This window comes from Syngnathus scovelli, chromosome 9 (genome assembly GCF_024217435.2).
Source record: "Syngnathus scovelli strain Florida chromosome 9, RoL_Ssco_1.2, whole genome shotgun sequence".
NCBI classification, from domain to species: domain Eukaryota; kingdom Metazoa; phylum Chordata; class Actinopteri; order Syngnathiformes; family Syngnathidae; genus Syngnathus; species Syngnathus scovelli.
In genome coordinates, this window is record NC_090855.1 from 3,070,363 (window position 1) to 3,094,492 (window position 24,130).

Here is a 24,130-nt window from a genome sequence, read left to right on the forward strand (position 1 = left end):
TATATATATATATATATATATATATATATATATATATATATAACGTGTACAGTAGCCAGGTAAAGGGCGTGTTTTACGGCATACCTGGGCGTGTTTACGGCAGACTGCAACAGCTCGCTTTTGAAATTCACTATCAGGTGCTCCGTCGTGGCTTTTTATTTAAGTTTAAGTCAGGAGATTTTTTGCAAAATTTGATCAACCAGAACCCCAGACTTGTGCTGAGGGGAAGCGCGCATGGAAGTTAACTAAACGGTGTTATGCCGTCAATTCAAAACGGTTTTTGTTTTTGTTTTTTTTATACTACATTTGACGAAAAGCCCCCGAGGCTGAATATACGGGATGAAGTTTCAACTGTTGCTTCCTCTGACCATTGCGTTGACCGTAGTCCTGGTGGTTGTCATTAAAAGCCGCAAACAAGAACACGACAAAGCGGACAAACAAAACAAATTCGAGAGCATGAAAGTCCGGGTGACCAACGACGTGGTGGCAGAGTGTCAAACGCAAAAGATCAACATGGAGAACCGCATCGAGAGCGCTCAAAAGGAGGAGAAAGTTTTGCAGACCGACGCGGAGTCGTATGAACAGAGAGTGGTGAAAAAGAACAAAGAGGTGGAAGCGTGCCGAGGAGCTGTGGTAAGCAACAATTATGTACTATTATAATTATTATAGTTGACATGATAATTGGTCTACTTCAAACAATCCCCATTGCCCTCGGGTGTAGGAAAGTGTTCACCAAGCTTTATTGAGCAAAACCACATCCGGTATTTAAATAAATATCCGCGTGTAAAAACGACATTAAATTGGAGCTTGAGTCAAAAAAAAAAAAAAAATCACAACATCAACATAATGCACAGATTTGAGAAATTAACTTACAGCAAACCTGCCTGGCTGTACAAATATGGTCATGGAATAAATGTTTGGCATGTTGAAAATTTTTGTTCTTGATCTTCCCGACGATAATGCATGTATGAAATTTTGTGGCGCGTGCATGGGTGTGTTGCACTGCAACACTTTCACATTGTGTGAATTATGTTGCTAACTTCCTCTTTCCGTTACTGCAGGCATCACTGAAAAATGGGGTGGCTGATCTGGAAAAAGAACTCCAAAATCTGCGTGGTAAATATTGTCGTGACAGATTGTCCAATATGAACACCTTCAAGCACAAGGAGAACTTGACGCTGATACAATGTCTGATGTCAGGCATTCAGCAACACTTATTGTTGGCTTAAAATTCCTTCTGTGACATGCAGGTGAGACGAGTAAAGAGAAAGCCTCGTGGCTTGCCAAACTGGAATCACTGAAAAAGGAACTACAGATGCCGAGTGCAGTCTGCCCCTTTTTGAAGAAAGGAGTCGATTCCGCAAGGTATGCGTTGTTGACATGCTGCGCTGATTTTGAATGGTATTACTTCTGTCTTTAAAGGGGAAGTAAACCCTAAAATGTTTTTTGTATCAATATGTTCTGTGCGGCTCAACTAGTCAAAACACAATGTTCTGATTAATGTTTCATTTGTGGAATATGAATTAAACAGGCAAAATTCATCATCTCAAGAGGCGGCCATTTTGCCACTTCTCAGGTCACAACCAATCACAGCCCACCAGTTTTCTGAAGCTGGGCCGTGATTGGTCGAGACCTGGCTGGCAACTGTGATGTCATTTTCAGTCGACAGCAAGTGGCAAAATGGCTGCCCCCTGAGACGGATAAATAAGGGTGAATTTCACTGCTTAATTCATAATCCACAAACATATTTAGAGTAGTGGTGGTACATACAACATATTATTCTAAATATTTTTTGGGGCGTTGACTTCATCTTTAAATTACAGAAGGGTCTGATAACTTTTTTTTTCCTCCTGCAGCAAATTGTGTGATACTGAGACAGAAAAAGTAGAGGCACCTAAGGCAGAGGCTGCCAAACCAGAAGCACCAAAGGCAGAAATCCCCAAACCAGACCCGCCAAAGGCAGAGATCCCCAAACCAGACCCACCAAAAGCAGAGATCCCCAAACCAGACCCACCAAAGGCAGAGATCCCCAAACCAGACGCACCAAAGGCAGAAGCTCCTAAAATAGAAGCAAAGGGTTGAAGCAATAGGCCTGACTGTGACACAGAAGGAACATCTATTTTTCTTCAAATGTTGTACCGCTACTGGACTTGCCAGATTGGATATCACTTTCCACTTTCAACATATTATTTATTTTTGTTGAATAAATAAAATGGTCTCTCAACGTCTGCCTCGATTGGATACAAAAATCTGTGCAGTGTACTGTATACGGCGATTAATGCAAACTTTAGTTCACGATCTGGCTGGTTAAAGTCTCTTCACAGCCTCTGTAACTGGTAGCAGGTGTTTGCTTTTTCGCATATAATGAATCCTCTGAGTATTGTGTTGTTTCTGTTGTGGTCTCGGAGTACTTAGAAAAAGGAACACTGCATGCATCGAATTCATTGTAAGAGGAAATGACCAGGAACTAAAGAGTCACTGTCCGCAGTATAGCAATTTTATTCTACAGTGTCCGGAACAACCCATGATGTCCTACTTTTTACGAGTGGACACGTGTTAATGAAAAGACAGAAAAAAAAAAAAGCCAACCAATCAGAAAACGTTTCTTGCATTTGGCCCTACCAGGAAAGATTTAATGTTATTTAAACTTCTTAAACATTTTATAAAAATGGGGTCATAAAATATTTGACAAAAAAAATGATAGATATAAATATTTTCCAAATATTTATACAAAAAAGAGAAAAAAAGGTTAAAAATATGACAGATCACTGAGAGTTTTTGAAATGTACAAAATCAGACAAAATATTTTTTACTTCACATAGGTTTTTGTTCTTTAACCTTTTGGTCATGTTTGACTTTGCCCTCTGTGCACTCATCACATCTGTTTGGGTGAGTTTATTAAAAAGTTGCCCCAGGCACACAATGAGCCAATCAGAGTTGTCATTCTGCCCCAATAGGCCCACAAGGTCAACACAGTTGCGGATACTGAAACGGTGGCAGTTGTGATAAAGGAGCTCGACCGGGTTAGTTGAATTGATTTGGGAAAACAAAGGCTGCTGATCACAAAAAGTATTTTGTCTCAAAAGTTTTATTTTAATCCATTTGCATCCATTCAGCTTCAGTTTTACCTTTTAACAGATACGTTATCATGCTTCTAATTGTTCATTAAAAAAAAAAAAATATATATATATATAATAAAAATTATAATATAAAAAATATAATACAAAATTTTAATTTCAATATTTCTATTAGATGTAATGGTAATATAAAACAATTTAAATAGCTCTTGCAAAATTTTAGATAACATTTCAAGTAAAATTTCTGAAAATCAAATTACAATACAAAGGTTATAGTTGGAAAAAAAACAGCATTTTTTTTCCAAATTGTTTCTTTTTAATCTGATTGTAAAATAAAATGAAACCGTCCCAAACAGAAATGTAACATTTATATTTACTTTTGCATTCCTATTGGCCAATCAATCGCATAGCGGTCACGTTCCCAAAGTTCATCCTATGTGTGTCGTCGCCGTCCCTGTAGGCGACGACTGAAAGTTATTTGATTGTGCATCTGTAGTGTGTAAGAGGGCTTAGCGCTCACAGTGGGATGAACATCATGTCTATTGATCAGGCTAATGTGGAGAGGAAAGGCTGCAGGCCCGGATCAATACAAGTCTAATTACAAACAGTATCGAATGTGTGCGAATGTCGCTGACATGAGTGACCCCCCCCCCCTAAACTCACAGCCTGCTGTGTATAAATACTGTCCCACTGAGGTATTCCTCGCATACACTCAAATTTAACACCGATCGCTCATCCAGTGTGACTTTTTTTTTTTTTACTTTGTGAGAGAAATCTCGGTAAGTATCACGTGTTGATTTGGGCGTAGAGAGATTCTGATTTAATCCTTTGCATGCTCACACCCAGGTTGCTTTCACGGCATTGGCCACAAATGTGTTATTGTGTCTTTCTTGTTGACATTTTATGTCTTGTGTTATTTTTTTAGGTCGGCGGAGTATTCAGCAGTGGTTGTGATCAGCTGGACGCTGTGTGATATGTTTGATATTCGGTTGTTCTTGTTCTTTTCCATGTCAACTAAATATCAGACATATTCCTACAGAGTCTGGCACTGGCATCGTGCAAATAATTTGGAAGCGAAAGGCCTTGCTAAAGTTATCGGGCTGCGACAGGGCATCTTTTTGTATACCTGAAGTTAATTTTTTTATATAATTTTATTGTCCATAAGTTATTTGCTATATCGAGATCATGTATTCTATTTTTATAACCATAATGATTTTTTTTTTTTTTTTTTTTTTATAAATGTCCACTATGTCATTATGGGGTGGAAACTTCCTTTTTTCAATGATGAAAATTTGTCTTTCGTCAATGAATGCTGAAGCAGTTGATACTTACGGAATAAATATTTACATTTATGTAATTTTCATCAAATTATGTGTGTTGGTGGATGTTGTTAAGCTTAAAATGTCCACTATCATAATTAAATCTGACTTTGAAATACAATTGCTAAACTGTATTTTGTGTTTGTCAAAAAAAAAAAAAATGTGATGGACACGGGAGAAAAAGAACTTCAATATAAACGACTTCATATTGAGGTCATAATGAAAAGCATCCACATGATGAATAAAAGTCCAGTATCGAGATGATTGTCTTCATTAAAAAAAAAAAACCTCCACGTCCTCCAAGTGTGTTATAGAATCCAGCTGCTATTTTTAATACTTTAATGAATGTAATTTACATGGAAGGGATTTTTATTTACCATACGATGATGTAACTGTCCATTTTTTAAAAACGGAATAATAATTCATTCTTATGGGGCCATTGGCTGGAAAATCAGGAAGGCCATGCGTGACAAATGGAGGCCCAGCATGTAAATGTAACGTGCAAATAAGGTTTGGCAAGACAATCAGATAAGAAGTATAAGGTGAGTGTGCATTTTTTTATTATCATAAAAATCTCCCAAAGCTTGAAAGACAGGTCGAGTGGCATACAGGCGACTGCTAAAAAAACAATGTTAATCATGTGAATTTTGTTACTACAATAACAAGCCTTTCAGCCTTTTTGACCTGTTGGGCCTGTTAGAACAAAAAAAAAAGGGATGGTAAAGGTGTGGAGACTTCTATTGAATTTAAAAAAAAACAATAGCGACCAGTGTGTTGAAAAGTATTTATTTACACTACTAAACTATTGTTGCAACTTCAAAGAAGCTCATTCCATTGGGCATACCAATTTCAAAATGAGCCATTTTAAATGCCACTTATAAAGCAAAGTTAACCCAGTCATAAAACATCTTCATCAGTCTGGCATCATTTAAATAATGCTTCATTACGTACGGTATCTGATGTGAAATTGAATTAGACAAATTGAATTAGATTCACATCGATGATTTACATGGTGAGTCATCTGTGACGATTAACAGGCAATTTGAGGAGCACACATGCTTGAACTTCCTTTTAATGGAATTTATTATTGTCCAATGAACAGGAGGGAACTCTAAATTTCAATTTTGGTTATGCCAATCACAGGGCAGCGATTATCAATATACTAGGAGATTTTTTTTTAATTTTTTTTTTACAATACATACACAAGCAGAACATGCTGACTCCAAATGTTATATAAAAAAGTGCACAATGCTTAGGGGGCAATTCTTGTCAAGCAGCATCGTTATGATAACATCAGTGTGTGTGTGTTGTTATGAACATTAATGAGCAGGTTGTGGGGGAGGAAAAAATCGTAACCAGAAATTAGAATTGAGTGTAGAGGTAGTATAAATATGTGAGGCCACCGTCCTTCCGGGGGGCATTGACGAGGAGACGCAGCAAGACGACACTTATTTTATTGAGGGACTTTAAGTGAAGGTAAAATGAATCAAAAGGTGTTTTTATTTTTGTGGAGCTGTGTTTTAAATTGTGCTTTTGCAGTGATGGCAACAGTACGCACATTCTTGGCGTGTGTGGTCCTCCTCGGTGTCAGCGTGCCCTCGTGTTTGCTTCATACCAGCGGGGAGTGCTTCTTCAACACCAAAGGTCAGTTACAGGAGGATTTTGGCATACCAGAACGTTTCAGAGCGTTGCCTGGTTGCCATTGCTTTTAATTTCACATGCTCATTTTAATCCTTATCAAATGGACTTGACCTGACCTAGTGTAATGTCATTTGGGTCATTATGAGGATACTCTTTAATCAAATTGGTAGTTTTGGTAGGAATTTAATGAAAACTATGTTCCAGGGAGCTGTGAGTACTTAGGTCAGGTGTATGGGTCAGGAGAACGTTGGATCACCTCTGACTGTTACCAGTGTGTCTGCATGGAGCCTTTTGGAGTCGGATGCTGTGATCAGTAAGTATATTTTTTCCTCCCTCGATTCTATGCATTAATTTAAATTTCTTAACAACAGCGGCTCCAAGCCTGTGGACTATCCTGAGTGGTGTGACATCATCCGCAAACCTGACTCTTGCACCAGTGTGGTGGTGATGAGAGCCAATCACAAGCTGCCCTGCTTGTGGGGACGAGGTCGCCTCCAACCTGTTGCAGGCCTCCCCTGGAAGTCTGATAATGATCCCATGTTTTGAGTTCAATAACTCATGGAAAAAATACTATCAATATTTATATACACTAGTATTACAACTATTATTGTATTATTATTTTTTGTTTAATAGCATTGATAGTCAGTTGCTGTTATCACCAAAATAGGTGTGAGTCTTCATTTGTCTTCATGACTGTATTTTACTACCCCCCCCCAAACATTTCAATTTGTTACATTATCACCATCTATTAATTTAAATTTGCTAAACGTTAAAAAAAGTTTTTTTTTGGTGTTTTGAGTGTGCACATTGAATGAATTAAACATTCTATTTCAAGGCATTATTTTATTACATGAGATATTCCATTCCAACTACCTACGACGTGTTTAAATGTGATGATATGCTGTCGATGAAGCTGTCATCAGGTTAAATTCAAAATTCAATATTGTATAATTTTGTGGTCATGTACTTGTAGTGTGTCATCCTAGCCGACAATAGCGCTAATGAGCTAAACATTCAGAAACGTCAGCAAAAGGATTCATCGCTGTAGAAGAAGAAAGAGTCGCATGCTTTTGACGTCACGAAGTCGCACGCGCGCAATGCAATCAATACACATTGTTTGTGGCTAAGAGGCCTTTTAAAAAATATTTGTTTAGTGTCATTTGATTTTATCGAACGAAGTAAACGTGTACACCACCAAAATGTGGATATTGTGTCCCGTGGAGCAGACAGGAGGTAATAATTTCTCTTAATGCTGACATGTTTACGGAACAAACTTTAGCAAATACGCTTAGCTTTATTAATTTTCCAGTAAGTACACGCCTGTCGGTCAATAAACTTACTATCGACCTGACGCCAAAATATTCGTTTTAATTCTTTACCCCGAGAACTAATGTTTAACTTTTTTTTATAACAGTTTGAGAGTCATTTTGTTATCGTCGGCCATTTCAGAAGCACGATAAAGTTGTAGAATTTGAAAATATTGTCTAAAGTCTTTAAATGCCCTTTTTTGGCTATCAGGTGAGACCCAATATCTTCTCCCCGCCAAAGAATATGTGGTGGGCCGGAAGAACTGTGACATTGTGCTGCCGAGTGACCAGTCGATCAGCAGAGCTCATGCTCACTTCATTGTTACCGATCAGGTGAGAAAGACAATGACGTGAAAAAGGTTCATAGTTGTGATTTGTCATGTATTTCTGGCCAAGACACTGACCATGAGGGACACCTCCAAGTACGGCACCTTCGTCAACGGCCAACCCCTGGTACCGAACACTCCAGTCGAGCTGAAGTCAGGAGACAGCATTAAATTTGGGGTTTTTCAGTCCAAATTCAGGTACTGAAACATGTTATTAGGGATTGTCTTTATATTTTGAAATTTGAAACAATTCTCCAAATCTTCATATCTGTAAAATAAAAATCTGAAATTTGATTAGCGGAGGATCTGATTTTATATTAATGTGTTAATCGCTCAGCGCTCCATTTGATATTTTCTTTTGCCCAGTGTGGATCATCAGATGCCAGTGGTGTGTTCTTCTTGTTTGGACAATGATGGCAAAGCTGCACTCTCTGCGATTCTGCAGCTGTTTGGAGGAAAGCTAGTCAATTCATGGACGCAGGACTGCACCCACTTGGTTATGCCTTCTGTTAAAATAACCATTAAGGTAAGGAAAATATTTAACCTTATATGTGATGTTTGTCAATAACAACGTGGATTTTGTTTTGTATACATTACCCACATTAGACAATTTCTGCTCTGCTAAGCAGCCGTCCAATCGTGAAGCCAGAGTTCTTCTCAGAGCTGAGCCAAGCAGCTCAACAGAAGCTTCCTCCTCCTAAGCCGGAACTGTAAAGTGCCACAACAAACTTGTGTCCTTTATCACGAACATGATCTCTCATATGTGCGCCTCGGTGTTGTCTTCAAGATTCATCCCTGACATCGATGAGCCGAGCTTGAAAAATCAGGTGGTGAACCTGAAGCCGGATCTCAGGCGCAAGCGGCTTTTTGCGGGAACAAACTTCATATTCCTTACCAGCAAGCAGGTTTGTTTGCAACAATCATGTTTTCCCTACATTTAACAACACTGGCTAATCACCAAAGAAGAAAACAATAGTTACATTTTGGTGAGATGGAACAGAAGAGTAGAAGCAGAGCTCATTTACTCGCCAAACAAGTGGATATTTGATGACAACTATTTATAGACTAAATTGCTTGTTCCCCTGCTACATAATCTTATGAGCTTGATGTTTACCTGCTAAATGTCAGCTGCTAGGCAGCATCGGTTCTCAGATCCTCTGGAGAATTTCTCTGGAAACTTACTCGCTTGTGCAGTGTTCTTAAAGGAGACAACTCATTTGGCTTTTCTTCGTTGGATATTTGAAATTAGAGGTCTCACGTTGTGTCATAGATTTGCTTTTTTTTATTTACTTAAGAGTGATAACAATTATTCTACTTTTGTTGTAAGTTTCGTAGCTGGAGTTCAAAGGACGAGTTTATTTTTTGGGAAAAAAATATTTACCAGAGAGGGCGGAAAAGTCACTCATTGGCAACCATGTTGTTGATGTAAGGAGTGCATGTTTGTGGGAGTGAAAACAAATTAATGGTGTGACTCACATCTTTGTTGTTTGCAGTTCAAGCGTCTGAGCGCCCCGGTGACACTGGGAGGAGGCACCAGCCAACTCCTGGAGGAGGGCTCGTTGCCCCACGACATCCTGGCGTCCCCACAGAATTGCGTGGTGGACTTTACTGCTGGCAACTCCCAACCGCCACTTACAGCTTCGACCACTGGGTGGCACAATTCCGTGAAGAACATCATCCAAAGGTTTTGAAGTCGCCCATGAGAGAAGAGCTCATCTTGACTTCCCTCTGTGAAAATTCATGAGCCTTCTATCGCTTACCCGTGAGACAGAAAAGGCCGTCGAGCCATCGCAGAATCTGAAATCGGATTGGCCGCCATCTACTCTTCGTGTGACACGTACTGCAACCCTTCCCGTTTCGCAACAAACACAGGTGAGAGAACATAATGGTTGCATTTTGGGAGAATTAAATCCACAATATCGACATGTCTTACTGGCTCTTTTTTTTTTTATTCAGCGATGAAGTCGACGTCAAGAATCCCGAGCGCATCTCTCTCCCAAACCGTAGCAGTGGACGAGACGGTTTTACTTGCAGCGTCGCAGAACATCACGGCCTACGCCGTCAACACAGAAACATCGCAAATGTACAAATCATCTACTCAAACTGTCCATACTTTGCTCTCTGATTTATTCCGCTTCCATTTATCAGTCCAGAGCGCTGCGAGGTTAGCGGGATTACCACGGTGGGAGAGACGCCGGAGAAAAAGCTGACTCACAAGACCGCTCATCTTAATGGCCCTGAAGCCGCAACCCGGAAGATGAGCACTCAATGGAATGGGATCGATTCGCCTAGCACGTCAGCGTTCCGCACTATGGAGAATAAATATTCACAGGGGAAGAAACCCGCATCCAAAGTGACAGGTAACTTCGTGCTAACGTGGTCCAACGCCAAATTGTTCTAGAGTGAAGGATATGGATTATTTTAATGACATTTGATGTATAAATGCAACTTTTTTTTTTTTTTATATGAACCAATGTTACTTATATATTCAAGTTGTGGGTCCAGCTGTGATGAACACACATTGAATAATAAAGAGGAATGACATCATAAAAGGAAATAAATTACTAAAATGGTAACAGTGTAACCTAAAAAATAACAAATGTTAAATATTCTCGCAATTTCAGGCCAGGATATTAAGAACGCGACGTTCCAGCTCCCGTTGATGAAGTCCACTGGTGGTAAGAAGACATTTGAACCTCAAAAATCCCCTCGAAAATCTCCCCAGAAACAACACGTCTCCCCGGAAGTTTCTCCAAAGAAACAGGCAACAATGACCAACTTTTTCAAACCTCTCAACAAAAAGAGGTAACCTTCAAGGTCTGATTTTATGGTGCCAATTAAGAAGATGTTTTTCTTACTCATTTGTCATTTTCTTCAAGGCCTTTAGATGAGGAATTCTCCGCCAGCATGTCAGAGCCAAAGCGTTTTGTAAAAGAATCTGACATCAGTCAGGCCGGAGACATGGCATCCGAAGATGTCCCCTCACGCTCAGACAAGGCTCCCACGGCACCTATGGACTCCGAAAATAATCTGTTTGACACCTCTGCGGCTGTTTCGTCCCATACAAGCCGAAAGAGGAAAGAGATGGAAGAAGAAATCGATCTAGACGAATTGGAGTCTATCATGTCTCAGGGAATGGATTGCACGGACGAGCCATTTTCTGTCAGCCAATCCCCAATAGTTCAAAACCAAAATTCCGGATGGACGTCAAAGAATGTCGAGGCCTTGAGTAAGAAGCAACGAGTAGCCCGTGAAGACGTTGACACCGGTAGCTGGAGATCACCAGCGGAACCGGTAGACGAGCCGCTCCCACGTCAGCGCCGCCAAACTGAACAGGAAACTGTTCCCATGACGACGGAGAAGCTGGAGACGATGAGTAGCAGAGTTTCATCTGACTGCGCACGTCACAGAGCGTCCGCCACAGAGGTGACGACGACATCTTCGCTCATTTTTTTTCCTCAGTCGAATATCCACTTCCACTTACTATTCATCGAATGTTGCTCCTGTCTATTCTCTTCAGTTTGACCAACTCAAAGGAGATGTTGTCCAGCCCAAAGAACAGCCTGACGTTCATCTCACGACACCTGTCGACAGTAAACAGGAGACCTCCCAAGTAAGTTTTGCAGAAGTATTTGGACAGTGACTAAGTTGGCATATTTGGAAGAAAATTTGTTTCTGCTAGGAAAAATTTTTGATAGCGTGACATTGCCTCAAATTCCAGCGTTTAAATGCCCTCAAAGATCCATCAAATTCCGATGAGGCTGTAAGCTCCTGCGTGTGTCATAATAGAAAGATTATCCAAAGATTCAGATCAGCCAAATCCACCATGGAGATTAGAAGCTCTTGCGTTGGAAACTAAGGTGTTTGTGTTTCGTGTCGCAGATAGCCCAAGTGGACGACGGCCTCCCTAAACAGCTGACCTTAGTCGAGTTTAGATCCCTCACTGTCAATGTGCTCCCCCCAAAAAAACCACAGCAGCAAGTCCACACCAATGGCTTTGTGAAGAACTTCAAACGTTTCCGCAAGGTCAGCAAGCACTTACAATTCCAAATTTCGAGCACTATTTTATTTTATAATATTATTTACTCTGATGTGCACACGGAACAGATGCGAGTGCCCGGCCCGGACGACTCGCCGCAAATCATCGGCGGGCCCGACCTGCTGGCTCACAACCGCGGCCAGAACTCCGAACTGAACGAATGGCTGAAAAACGCAGAGGAGGTTCGATTCCTTTGCTCTGGTTTCGTCATTCCACGAGCAATCCTGATGTTTGTTTGTTTCAGGATGAGCAGCAGAGCCGGCTGAAGGACTCTGAAGGAGATGATCTCTTTAGGTAAGCAAACGGATGGATTTTCATTTTAAAGCGGACGAGCGGTTAACTCGTCAGCCTCACGATTCTGAGATGTTCCATTTCTGTACTCGATTCCCTTTTTCCCGTCGTACCTGTCGGTGTTATCGAATGAACAGCCCGCGCAGTCTCGCTTCTAATTACGGACGTATCCTAATTAACATAATTAAGGGCAATTATGGGTTCTTTCGTCACAGCGGTCTCCAAGGTAACAGCGGTGACTGCTGTGTTTTCTTTGACGAAGCAGAAAAAGATTGATTTCGTGTGAGTGTGTGTTGAGGCTGAGCTGTTTGATCACTGAGTCATAGCCAGTCAGTCATGCATAGCCGGGGGAACAAACTCTGCCGCTTAAAAAAAAACAGACCCCCGTACGTTTGGGTAGCTCCAACCCAGCAAATGTCCAGACGCCATTTATAGGACGCCTGTTTGCTCGAAGCTGTTCAAACACTCCGCCGCTCGTTTTTTTGTTTGTTCAAAATGCTTCCCGAGCACGCTGAAGGATGAGCCGTGAGGAATGTTAAAAGTCCATCCAGGGGGAGCGATGACATCATCTGTTTGTGTGTGTTTAGGTACAACCCCACCAAATTAACCAAGAGAAGATGAAGAAGCAGGGTCAGATCGTTTGGAAGGATAAGTCGCATCTTAGTTTGCATGTTTGTTAGCCACTAAAGTTGGCGTTCCTAACACTAATCCGCTAATGGCGCCGCCGGTGGCAAGTATTGTTCAAGAAATATTCTAATTACATTCTGGGTTTTAAAATTTTTTTTATTTGTCAATAATAAAAAATATGGCATACAAAACATTTCAAAGGCTGCAGTTGAAGAAAGTTGAAAAACTTGAAATGACAAGAGCAGCTTTTCTTTTTGGTGCAGTTAAAAGCAAAAAATCAGTTTAATGGTGACACCAATTTGGAAAAAAAAAAAAAGTTCAAAACTTTCGTTCTCCTACCAACCGAACTCTTAGGCACTTACATACCTGAAGCTGTTCAGGCAAGTAATCATCCTGCCAAAATACACAAAGTCTAAGCGGGAAAAAAAAAAAACATGTCCAGTCAGCAGTCACAATATTAGGAACACTTTCACAATCTAAGGCTGAGGTTTGTCTACTACGCTTCTATTTCATTTGATTAGTTGGACCTCATTTTGTGGCCACAAAAAGAAATTCAGATGTAAAAAAAAAACACTGGATTACCAAAGATGAAGTATATAACGATTGTAGCTTTTTAATGTATAACCCCAAACATGGCTCACATATTAAAAAGAAACTTAAGTGAGGCGTCATAATAAATAAACCATTAGCTGCGTGTGCATGCAAATCTGTAAGCTTATCTCAACAGTGAGGTGAAAATTCAAAATGGAGCACAGTCACTGTTCGCCTGTTTTGCACAAGTAGCGGAAGAGTAGAGAACAACTGAGTCGTACTGTGAAAAGTGCCCTGAGATTATATATATGGATTTGCCGTTTTGTTTGTTCAATTTCATTCATTTCAAACCCCAGTATTTTATTTTTAGATAACTACTATTAATGCTGAGTCATTAAAATGTTAGATAAAGAAACATAACACAGTGTAAGTACATTCAGTGTAAAATGATTTGCATAAAAAGCACTTGCACGGCGACTAAAGATAAAGTTCCGATAAGAATTCAAATAATCCAAGTCCAACTAATCTACAAAAAAAACATTTTGGCTCAGTTACCAGGAACATTGCGATGTTAGCGTCTCTTGTTAATTTCTGAGAAGAAATCGGGACCACAACCTTTTTGCTTCTTCTACTTCTTGAGATCCTTTCTTCCCGATAGCTTAACATGACAGAAAATGTGGATGGATTGAAAAACATGACCAAAAAAAAAAAAAAACTGTTGAGGTTCCAAAAAGAATGGACATATTGAAAAACTGTTGGCACATGGTAGCTTAGATTCCTGGAAATTCAAACTGTCCCATTTAGAAATTAACCGATGTACAGATGTTTTGGTTCTAAAAATGTCCTGGATGAAGAAGCGACGCAGTCATGATTCTCTTTTTACACCAAACATCTGCTTTCCTTGATGTTATTCCCTCCATTACCGATGAGCTTCCCTTTTTTCTTCAGTCTTTTAAGAAGGCAGGCGGCGATGCCTAAAGCGCCACCTTTTAAAAATCGAACAAAGTTGTCCCCCACCAGCGGGCCCATGGCAAACAACCCGGGTTCCTTGGTACACTCAAAAGTATACGGGTGGATATCGATGGGGTTCTGCTTGCACGAGATGGGTTTGGTTGGATCTTGACCCAGATACTGGCCTTGGTCTTTCAAGAAAAACAAATTGGGATTGGTTCCAATCAGTACCAAGGCCATTGAGATCTTAAAAGCCTTCAGGGCATTGTCCCCCTGAAGCAAGCACTTCATATCCGACTGTAAGGACACCACGCAATGTCCCGGGAAACTCGTGTAGTCGGGAAAGAGGTCGACGCCGGCGTTACTGGCCAATTGCGGCTTGGAGCACATCTTGGCGCAAACTGAAGAAGCCATACTTGTTGTTTGAGCCCTGCTTGAGGGATCCACGTTTGTGTAGGTCTGTGAGCACATCATGTTGTAGACTTTGTGGTACTCCGGGTACAAGGTCTTTGGCAACTGTTTGAAAATGAGATCAGAGTCATCGACGTTCTTTCGAAAGATATGCAGGACTCCGACGTTGTGGCTACAAGCGCACAGAACCGCGTCGGCGGCACTTAAACCGGCGCCGACTATTAGTATGGGGTCTGAGTTTCTGTCCAGTTTTTGCAAGCTGATAGCCAAGCCCAGGTCAGAGACGCTGTGAAACACAAATGGGAGGTCCTCTCCCTCTACGTTTAATCGAACCGGTGAATCGGATGCGCCGGTGGCCAGGACTACGTTCTCGGCAAACAACGAGAAAGGAACGTGAGTGTTGTTCTGCACTTGTTGATATCCCCTTACTTCCCAAAGAGACCCCACACCTCCATCGCTGACACTTTCTCCTCCATTTCCCTCAAAGGTCTCATCTCCGCAGTCATCCACTCTTTGGTCTCCGAGACGACTGAGTCCGTTTTCCAGATTCTCCATCTTGTGGCCCCGGCAGAGTCTTTGGACTGATGTGACGTAAGTGTTGTCGACAAAATTCTTTTGGAGGCCTTTTAGCTTCACGTAGTTGCGGTAATAGGATGATATCTCCTCAGGCGTGGCCCTGTCATTAGTCACATCCCTTGAAAGAAGTAATTTGCAATGAGCAAAGGTGGCAGAAAATGGTGTTCTATCAGTACCTTCGTTTTCCACCGATCAAGTCCCTGTAGTTGACTCCAGGAAGCTCCATCCAGATCCCAAGACTGATGGTCAGCATGGAGCCTTCCATTGCCTGAGGAGGAACGTAGGTGGCAAATCAAACGTTTCCAGATGAGAAAATCATGATGGAACCTACATGCCAGGCTCCTCCAGGCGTGGCTTTCCCTAAAACCAGATGTGGGATGTGTTGCTGTTTCTCTCTCCTCCACTGAAGCACCGGAGGATACTCATAGCCAAAGTCGGCATTTGGGTGCAGTAGCGTGTCAAATAGCACTGCCACGGCGTTCCTCGACCGTCCCTCAAGACCTTCGCTCAAATATTCCAGATCCTGGAGACAAAAAGGAGTGAGTTCGTAATTCACTTGTATGGCAAATTCTGCTAACTACACTTTTACCTGTTCAGTGATGGCAAGGTGTTTGGTCTCCTGCAGTTTTCTGTAGAGTATCGGGTTTGGGTGGACTGTTGTCGGGTCTAGGTAGGGCTTGTTGCCACTTAACAGGTAAGACAGACTGATACCTGATGGTCCATTGCCTGAAGAAAAAAAGAGATTTGATTGAATGACTGGCTTAATTACTCAAATGATGACGTGAGGTGAGATTTGTGTTACCTATGATGATGACAGGAACAATTATCGGGGGCTCTTGTGGGTGAGTGGTTTCTTCCAGAAGAGGCATGGCTGGAGCCAGATCTGGCACTAAGAAGGAACACAAAAGTTCTAGACATTTCCGTAACAGTCCATCTGATATTCTACTAAAACGCAGACCCTTGTTTGCGCTTGGTGATCAGGTTTAAACCGGCTAGCTGTCATTGTTCCTGCACGGCAATATTGTCGTCGTTGATCGGACCCCCTCCCCTTACATGGAAGCACCCTGTCACAAGATAAAATGCCAACCATTTCCCTTCCTGCCAGAGTGCCCACACCCCCTGGCCCAACCTATCAAACAGCGCCTGGGGCCAGGCTTCCATCTCTTAAACCCCAGTGGCGCTTTCCAAACAAAAGCCAGTTCTAATCAGATTTATATAGGCTGGGCCCTATTATGAAACATTACTATTGTGTGTAGTGGTTAGACGACAGTGCCATTGTGTGCCCACCGGGTGGCAAATCCCGTCTGATCACTCCTCCCCAGTAGGCTTTAATCTCACTGGGTTTGTTTATGCCTTTACCACCCTTTAAAACAACAGCGGTAGTATAAGAATGTAGTTCTGGCACAATGACAGATCCAACCATCATAGGTCCTTCCACTCAGAGACAGTTCTGCCATAACATGCATCATCAAAAGTGCACATTTTGCGTCTTCTAAGACCACGCATAGGGATTTTTGATGCTATAGTTACAAATCATAACATTGCAATAATTACCCCCTAATGGACTGCACTCTAGTGTACGCATGGAATAGAATGTGAGCCTCCTCAATATATTCTAAAATAAGAATCTTTTCACACTTAAGTAGAACATGATGCTCTTAGATGATTCACTTGTATAATGTTGAACTCCACTGTTCACTTCTAGAAATTGCAAAAATAAAATAAATCTATGCACTATTATTTAAAAATATAATTAATGCTTAATTGCATGACATGCTGATTGTTTTTTTTTTCTTCATCATCAACCTCCAGCAGTGCGTCAAGTGCCATGCATCATTTCATCATTGAGGTCAAACGCCGAAGCAAGGGACGTTCAAGTCCCATTCAAGGACGGCGCGTTTCTTACCGCTCTTGGGATGGTCTCCTCCTCCACGCTGTTCCGTGATCACGACCGCCTACGGCGTGTGCCTTTATAAATCCAGGGATGCTAGTGGGAGGATCTATAAGCACACGCCACGATCCACACGCTTAATTCCAGCTGATCATTTGAGAACGGACCTGCTCTTCGCTCTGTCTGTGGCAGATTGTGTAAGTGTGAGATGATTTGAAAAAACCAAACGTGTCGTCACATGCGCATCTCCTTCTGCGCCGGCTAGTGTAGGCGCGTTCACGCATCGCTTGCTGGGCATCCGCGTGCACGCGCTCGCTCTGCACACTCCACGTGGAAGCGTGCACAGAAAGCCGGCGCGCCCCCGTCAACACGTCACAGGGCAAAACAACTCGTCTGATGTGTGATTTTAGCCAGCATATTTTGGTCATAAAAGCATTGCTTTAATAAATCTGGTCACCGTAGATATATGCAGCCTGGCATCCCACAGCATGGTGTCCGTCTGGCTAAAATATATCGTATTAGAGACTAGCGTAAATTACTCGTGATGGTCGAGACGAATAATGTTTTATATACTGTACACAACGTTTGCAGTTAACATTGTCTCCATTGTCATTTTCCGATAGCCCGGTTGTGTGTATGATTCCAAATACATAGGATTTTGTTCTTTTGAATATCTGAGCATCCAATGAAGTGTAGTTGACTTTCAAATTTGCAAATTTAAGTCGTATTAAGAAACGCCTTTGTCTATACTGTTCTCGCAATTACGAGGTTTATTTGAGGACTTGAATGCAGCAGCACAGCAGGACCGCTACGCGTCATGGTCACGTGTTCAGGGGTGCGGCTACGTTTAAACATGTAACCAAGCAAATGGACCTTAAAGCTTTTAATCGGTGTGCGTTTTCATATTTATAGTGTGTGTGTGCTTCTTGGAAACACTCCTGTCGCGCATTAGTGTGAAAGTTTTGCATTAAATGCCCGACGTAGCATAGCTTGCTAGCAGGCCAAACGGTCACTTGATTATGTCACGTGGGTCCCTTGGAGGATAGGATTTTTTTTGTTTTTTTTTTTACTTCAATAACACACACAACTAAGCAATACGGGAATAAACGTTTATGTTCAAACTTGTCTGGTGTTTTATTCTTTGTTTTTATATTCGTCAATTAAAACAAAATCATACGGACACTCCATTAGGTACCTAATGGCGGTGTACCTAATGGAGTGTCCAAGTGACGTCACAGAACAACCAGCCAATCAGAACGTTACCCTCGTTAAACACACCTGCGTGAAAAGTTTTAGCTTCTTTCAGGTTCTGCAGTGGCTAAAAGTTTTCACGCAGGTGCAGTTAACGAGGGAATCATACGGACACTCCATTAGGTACCTAATGGCGGTGTACCTAATGGAGTGTCCAAGTGACGTCACAGAACAACCAGCCAATCAGAAAGTGACCCTCGTTAAACACACCTGCGTGAAAACTTTTAGCTTCTTTCGGGTTCTGCAGTGGCTAAAAGTTTTCACGCAGGTGCAGTTAACGAGGGAATCATACGGACACTCCATTAGGTACCTAATGGCGGTGTACCTAATGGAGTGTCCAAGTGACGTCACAGAACCAGCCAATCAGAAAGTGACCCTCGTTAACTGCACCTGCGTGAAAACTTTTAGCCACTTCAGAACCCGAAAGAAGCTAAAACTTTTCACGCAGGTGCAGTTAACGAGGGTCACTTTCTGATTGGCTGGTTGTTCTGTGACGTCACTTGGACACTCCATTAGGTACACCGCCATTAGGTACCTAATGGAGTGTCCGTATGATTCCCTCGTTAACTGCACCTGCGTGAAAACTTTTAGCCACTTCAGAACCCGAAAGAAGCTAAAACTTTTCACGCAGGTGTTTTTAACGAGGGTCACTTTCTGATTGGCTGGTTGTTCTGTGACGTCACTTGGACACTCCATTAGGTACACCGCCATTAGGTACCTAATGGAGTGTCCGTATGATTCCCTCGTTAACTGCACCTGCGTGAAAACTTTTAGCCACTTCAGAACCCGAAAGAAGCTAAAACTTTTCACGCAGGTGTGTTTAACGAGGGTCACTTTCTGATTGGCTGGTTGTTCTGTGACGTCACTTGGACACTCCATTAGGTACACCGCCATTAGGTACCTAATGGAGTGTCCGTATGATTCCCTCGTTAACTGCACCTGCGTGAAAACTTTTAGCCACTTCAGAACCCGAAAGAAGCTAAAACTTTTCACGCAGGTGTGTTTAACGAGGGTCACTTTCTGATTGGCTGGTTGTTCTGTGACGTCACTTGGACACTCCATTAGGTACACCGCCATTAGGTACCTAATGGAGTGTCCGTATGATTCCCTCGTTAACTGCACCTGCGTGAAAACTTTTAGCCACTTCAGAACCCGAAAGAAGCTAAAACTTTTCACGCAGGTGTGTTTAACGAGGGTCACTTTCTGATTGGCTGGTTGTTCTGTGACGTCACTTGGACACTCCATTAGGTACACCGCCAGTTTCAGGTGTACCTAATAATTTTATGCATTTTTTGTACGTGTCAAGAATGAGTATTTGACTACTTGCTCTTTATTTTGGAGGACACCAGCACATATTACACAACGTAAAACGCATATACATACAAATAAAGCAGTTAACCAAATGTCAGATTTTTGTTTTCATGCCCAAAAAAATAAAAATTAAAAAATAAAACACCAGACAAGTTTTAACAGGTTTTAATGTTTATCAAAATAATAATAAAAAAAATAATAGTACACTTCAAACCAGCAATCTAATGTGACATTGCAGTAGATATAGTGTTTTATAACAATATTTAGGCGAATATATGCATACACATTATTTTAAGTGTTATAAAATCAAGATGACCCAAAGAGAAGCATAATCTCTTTTTATATAACGGCGCAGCCCTTCATGCAATAAAGTTAGCCGGTAGCTTGGAGAAAACGTGCATAAAAGAATTGCTGTTTCAGTGGTCCTTTTTCTTTCCTTGGCAAATCGACATTCTGTCTTCCATAGTTCACGCCAGGAGGGAGACGCAACACGTTCACTGACTGGTCCGTTGATGCACGGGAAGGAAGGTAGTTCACCCATTGACTGCTTCGCAAAAGAGAAAGTCAGGATTCGTTCCCTCACTGATCCGTTCTCGCGATGAACTGGACGACGAGTAGCCGCTAGCATATTAATAGCATGCGGCTAAACGCTTTTTAAAGATGGTTTACCTTTGCAGAATTTGCCTCCGTGAAGTAGGTATTACCGTGTGCTCAAACGTGTCCTTACTGATTCGTAAATTATTGTACATGCTTGTTAATCGGTATCCAAGTAGCTACGACGCTAATTCATGTCACGTTCGTAAACAGGAAGTGACGTCATTTCTTCTTCGTTTTGTTTTCCGGCGAGGTGGCACCAGCTTCAATGCACATTACCGACACCTACTGGTTGAAATCATATGAACTGGAAAAAAATCACCTTAGCAAGTATTCGTTCACTCACTAGCCAGCACTATCGGAGTGCTGTCCTTCTAGTGCACGCCGATTAGCCGCTAGCATACTAATAGCATGCGGCTAAATGCTTTTTAAAGATGGTTTACCTTTCCAGAATTTGCCTCCGTAAAGTAAGTATTACCGTGTGCTTAAACGTGTCCTTGCTGATTCGTAAATGATTGTACATGCTTGTTAATCGGTATCCAAGTAGCTACGAAGCGGTCACACGTCAAAACGACGCTAACTATGTAAACAACGTTTATAAGTTGATAAGCCAGCCAGATATGCAGAGTCTGCCCTAAGATGCCCACATTAAAAGGCAACTTTAAAATGTGCAGTTTCACTCCAATGTGGCGACTTCAGTCAGTGTTACAAATACAATTAAATAACATATTGCGAATGTCCGTTTCATTAAATAACACTGGCCATACTAATGATTACTTTTGGGAATCATTTTCAGTATGGAAACTTTGTGGACAACGTCCGATTGTTTGTCCGTGGAGGTACTGGCGGCATGGGCTTGCCCCGTGTTGGGGGTCACGGAGGAAACGGTGGAGATGTTTGGGTGGTCGCTGCAGAGAACATGACCTTAAAAAGGGTCAAGGACAAGTATCCTCAAAAACACTTTGTAGCCTACGTAGGAGACAACAGCAGGTGGGAGGATGTTAGTGTGTTTACCGTGTTTATCTGGCTTTTAACAATTTTGTTTGTCAACAGTGTGCGTTCCTTGAAAGGACTGAGAGGGAAGGACATTGAGATTTTGGTTCCTGTCGGTATCACAATCACCTCTGATGATGGCAAGATACTCGGTAGGTGTCTCATTTGATGTTATCGTCAATACGGGGAAAACATACTTTGAGTTTTATGACTGTGAGATGCTTTCACCTAGCCTCAACGTGCGATTATTTTTCCACTCAAGGAGACTTGAACGCAGCCGGCGATCGTGTGCTGGTGGCCAAAGGTGGAAACGGCGGCTCCTTCTCCTCCGCTTTCCTGCCCAGTAAAGGCCAGTCGAGGCAGATCAGACTGGACCTCAAACTCATCGCCGACATGGGCCTGGTGGGGTGAGTACACAAGCTTTGAGATCGTTTTAACAGTTCATTTGTCGTTTTTAAGAACTTTTCCTTCCATCAGTTTCCCGAACGCGGGGAAGTCGTCTCTGCTGACTGCCTTGTCGAATGCAACCGCGCAGATAGCCAACTACCCTTGTAAGTCCTTGATTGACACCACACATAATTATCTTCATGTAGATCAGCAATTTTTTTTCTTTTTGCAGTCACCACTTTGAAGCCCCAGCTCGGACAACTAAAGTACGAAGACCACAAGCAGGTGTGAAAAATTCCTTATTCCTTGACCTTTCTAGTTCCGTCCTGTTGCTGATGTGGTCGCTTCCACGCCGGTCTAGATCTCTGTCGCGGACCTCCCGGGCTTGATTGAAGGTGCTCACATGAACAAAGGGATGGGACACAAGTTCCTCAAGCATGTGGAGAGAACCAAGCAGCTCTTGTTTGTGGTTGGTGCCGGTATTTTTTGTGCTCATCTACAAGCAGGTCACATTTTCACTTTGATTTAAAAATGTGATTTTTTTTTAGGTGGACGTTTGCGGCTTCCAGCTGGCGAGTCGAACGCCGTTCCGCTCGGCTTTTGAGGCCGTGCAGCTGCTCACCAAGGTCACACACATCTAGCTGCTTGACTTCTCCGAATTGAATCCTGACTCGTTTTTTCCTCATTTGCTTTTCAGGAGCTGGAGTTGTACAAGGAGGAATGTGTGAGTAAACCGGCTCTACTGGTGGTCAACAAGATGGACTTGCCCGATGCGGAGCCTAAACTAGAACAGCTGAAAGAGCAACTTGCCAACCCCGAAGGTAAACAAAAGCTTCTGGCTTTTCTTGAAAAAGATCTAACCAACCGTCTGTGTGCGGTGCAGAATTCTGCCAGTCGTTGCCCGACGATATGACACCCAAGAGCTTCATGGCGTTCAGGCAAGTTGTCCCCATCTCGGCCGCCACCGGGTTCGGCGTGGACCGCTTGAAAGATTTCATCCGGGAGTCACTGGAAGAAGAAGACTCCGACGCCACCGAGGCTTTCAGGAAAGAACGACTGCAGCTCCTGAGGCAACACTTGCAATAAGGACTTTTGTACATAGCAGGAACAAATGTGTCAATGAAAGATTTATTTTATATTAAATATTACAATACAGAATAATTAGGACAAAAAATAGGGGGTTGATTTTTGCATCAGTCTGTACAAGCATACAGGCAATAAATAAGACGGCACGAACAAAAGACAAGAGTGTACTTACGAGTGTCAAAGGTTGTGAAGTGTTGAGTCCTCCAGGAATACATTCAATGGACAGACAGTCCTGCACGTGTCCGTCGGGTGAATTTTCGTTCATGACGTCAAGACAAACGCATATCACTGAATGTAATGCGTCATCATCATTATTAAATGTTTGTGATGCTGATGAAGCGCTCTGGTTGGTTGAAGGCAAATCTCATTTACGGTCGACAACAAGCACTAAGGGAGGGGCCAAAAAAAACAAAAAAAGTAAATAAAAGTGTCAAAGTCATCAATACATAAATACAATACGTCAGTACTGAGCGAGCCGCCGCCGCTGTACATGATGGCGAGAATAGAAAATATACTACAGTGGTCGCAACATGAATTCAGTAGTGTGCCCTTCATATTAACGCTAAGTCTAATGCAGACATGAATTACAAATGTGCTAAACAAAATGACAATTAACTATACAAAGAATTATGTTTCCTTTCATTAAATCACTTCGCTTAATTAGCATCCATTTGTCACTCAAAAGAGCTCGATCCAGCCAGCCGTGCAATTTTCAAAATAATTGGAACCTCAGACGTCCTTAAGGATAGTTTCACCAAATCAATAAATTCACTTTAGGTCACATTTTATGACCTAAGCAGAGTACACAAATTATGGCCAAATATGAGGCTTGATTATTTGATGTAAAAAAAAAAAAAAAAAATCATCCTGAGTGATTCTCCTGTGGTGTTATTTTCTCTCTTCCTAATCGACTCAAAAATGGCAGATGACAAAAAAATTTCAATTTTACACTTGTTCAATGTTCAACGCATAGTTGCACTAAAACTAAATTTTTCCTCACGTGGACAAAATATATTTGTACATTCTATTGTGAACGGAGACTGAAACTTTAGTCGTCACACAGCGATTAAAAAAAAAAAAAAGTGCAGTTTTTCTTTACATATGTACACAACATACAGCGAGGAGGCGGTTTTTTTTTGAGCGATGATGCAATATTGTTGGTTATAATGGAAAAGGGGGAGAGAGATGTGAAACGTGTGTGTGTGTGTGTGTGTGTTCCTCGCATGCGTTGTGTCCAAAAGGGTCCTTTGGAGCTGCTTCATGCATTCAGTGTTTGTAGCCACAAATGCTCCACTTGATCTGGTGATGCTGCATGGATGTGTGGACCACATGAGGGGGGAGGGGTCAAGGTATTTTGGGAGGGGGGGGGGGGGTCTGAGCTCCAGTTTTACGCCACTCGTGGTTCACCCGGCGTCTTGAATGATGAGATGCTCATCCCGGTCTACGTGGGTTTTGCTTCGTGTGTTTTTCATCTCGTGCTCTTATATTGACGTCTCCCACAGCTGCAAAGAGAACAAGAGA

The 24,130-nt window shown here is 42.0% G+C and overlaps 5 protein-coding genes and 2 long non-coding RNA genes across 11 annotated transcripts in view; 3 read left to right on the forward strand and 4 right to left on the reverse strand.

Moving 5' to 3' along the window:
* The first annotated feature begins 55 nt into the window (after positions 1-55).
* On the forward strand, positions 56-2,224 carry zgc:174935 (uncharacterized protein LOC796019 homolog). Its single transcript, XM_049731025.2, has 4 exons — positions 56-633; positions 1,062-1,116; positions 1,251-1,365; positions 1,857-2,224. Exons 1-4 carry the CDS (start codon positions 340-342, stop codon positions 2,080-2,082), a joined length of 690 nt encoding a protein of 229 aa, XP_049586982.1. The 5' UTR covers positions 56-339; the 3' UTR covers positions 2,083-2,224.
* Positions 2,225-7,087: 4,863 nt separating this feature from the next.
* nbn (nibrin) lies at positions 7,088-12,820 on the forward strand. Its single transcript, XM_049730835.2, has 17 exons — positions 7,088-7,270; positions 7,556-7,677; positions 7,741-7,868; positions 8,037-8,196; positions 8,277-8,380; positions 8,458-8,575; positions 9,164-9,354; positions 9,442-9,542; positions 9,627-9,753; positions 9,819-10,030; positions 10,295-10,475; positions 10,550-11,096; positions 11,191-11,283; positions 11,553-11,696; positions 11,778-11,891; positions 11,954-12,003; positions 12,588-12,820. The coding sequence occupies exons 1-17, from the start codon at positions 7,237-7,239 to the stop codon at positions 12,619-12,621; spliced, it is 2,460 nt and encodes an 819-aa protein (XP_049586792.1). The 5' UTR covers positions 7,088-7,236; the 3' UTR covers positions 12,622-12,820.
* Positions 7,705-9,286, reverse strand: LOC137840618 (uncharacterized). The gene is made up of 2 exons (XR_011087389.1): positions 9,147-9,286; positions 7,705-8,378 (listed from the first exon to the last, which is right to left on the reverse strand). It is a non-coding gene; the product is annotated as an uncharacterized lncRNA (long non-coding RNA).
* Positions 12,821-13,455: 635 nt separating the features above from the next.
* Positions 13,456-17,152, reverse strand: osgin2 (oxidative stress induced growth inhibitor family member 2). Its single transcript, XM_049730955.2, has 6 exons — positions 17,003-17,152; positions 15,899-15,985; positions 15,686-15,822; positions 15,428-15,619; positions 15,273-15,364; positions 13,456-15,214 (listed from the first exon to the last, which is right to left on the reverse strand). The coding sequence occupies exons 2-6, from the start codon at positions 15,963-15,965 to the stop codon at positions 14,038-14,040; spliced, it is 1,665 nt and encodes a 554-aa protein (XP_049586912.1). The 5' UTR covers positions 15,966-15,985; positions 17,003-17,152; the 3' UTR covers positions 13,456-14,037.
* Positions 17,153-19,550: 2,398 nt separating this feature from the next.
* On the reverse strand, positions 19,551-20,331 carry LOC125975463 (uncharacterized). Its single transcript, XR_007483952.1, has 2 exons — positions 20,219-20,331; positions 19,551-20,093 (listed from the first exon to the last, which is right to left on the reverse strand). It is a non-coding gene; the product is annotated as an uncharacterized lncRNA (long non-coding RNA).
* On the forward strand, positions 20,089-22,943 carry gtpbp10 (GTP-binding protein 10 (putative)). Of its 2 annotated transcripts, none has more exons than XM_049730991.1 (10): positions 20,089-20,242; positions 20,940-21,133; positions 21,197-21,288; positions 21,399-21,543; positions 21,614-21,687; positions 21,756-21,808; positions 21,885-21,992; positions 22,072-22,149; positions 22,221-22,344; positions 22,407-22,943. In XM_049730991.1, exons 1-10 carry the CDS (start codon positions 20,210-20,212, stop codon positions 22,607-22,609), a joined length of 1,104 nt encoding a protein of 367 aa, XP_049586948.1. In that variant the 5' UTR covers positions 20,089-20,209; the 3' UTR covers positions 22,610-22,943. The 2 variants fall into 2 exon arrangements, with proteins under 2 accessions (XP_049586948.1, XP_049586947.1); XM_049730990.1 differs by lacking the exon at positions 20,089-20,242 and adding an exon at positions 20,447-20,610.
* Positions 22,638-24,130, reverse strand: part of adam22 (ADAM metallopeptidase domain 22) — a 30,203-nt gene continuing 28,710 nt past the window's right edge. For all 4 annotated transcript variants that reach the window (XM_049730807.1, XM_049730805.1, XM_049730804.1 and 1 more), the window contains one exon: positions 22,638-24,111. In XM_049730807.1, the coding sequence (XP_049586764.1) occupies positions 24,091-24,111 (21 nt within the window). In that variant the 3' untranslated portion in view covers positions 22,638-24,090. The remainder of the gene's footprint in view (positions 24,112-24,130) is intronic.

Coding starts and splice junctions, on each gene's coding strand:
- zgc:174935 (XM_049731025.2), top strand. CDS start 340: ATGAAGTTTCAACTGTTGCTTCCTCTGACCATTGCGTTGACCGTAGTC. Junction 634..1,061: donor AAGCGTGCCGAGGAGCTGTG/GTAAGCAACAAT, acceptor CCGTTACTGCAG/GCATCACTGAAAAATGGGGT. Junction 1,366..1,856: donor AAAGGAGTCGATTCCGCAAG/GTATGCGTTGTT, acceptor TTCCTCCTGCAG/CAAATTGTGTGATACTGAGA.
- nbn (XM_049730835.2), top strand. CDS start 7,237: ATGTGGATATTGTGTCCCGTGGAGCAGACAGGAG. Junction 9,754..9,818: donor AACACAGAAACATCGCAAAT/GTACAAATCATC, acceptor TCCATTTATCAG/TCCAGAGCGCTGCGAGGTTA. Junction 11,892..11,953: donor GGCTGAAAAACGCAGAGGAG/GTTCGATTCCTT, acceptor TGTTTGTTTCAG/GATGAGCAGCAGAGCCGGCT.
- osgin2 (XM_049730955.2), bottom strand. CDS start 15,965: ATGCCTCTTCTGGAAGAAACCACTCACCCACAAGAGCCCCCGATAATT. Junction 15,365..15,427: donor CGCCTGGAGGAGCCTGGCAT/GTAGGTTCCATC, acceptor GTTCCTCCTCAG/GCAATGGAAGGCTCCATGCT. Junction 15,215..15,272: donor TTGATCGGTGGAAAACGAAG/GTACTGATAGAA, acceptor ACTTCTTTCAAG/GGATGTGACTAATGACAGGG.
- gtpbp10 (XM_049730991.1), top strand. CDS start 20,210: ATGGTTTACCTTTGCAGAATTTGCCTCCGTGAA. Junction 21,544..21,613: donor GCCGACATGGGCCTGGTGGG/GTGAGTACACAA, acceptor TCCTTCCATCAG/TTTCCCGAACGCGGGGAAGT. Junction 21,809..21,884: donor AGTACGAAGACCACAAGCAG/GTGTGAAAAATT, acceptor ACGCCGGTCTAG/ATCTCTGTCGCGGACCTCCC.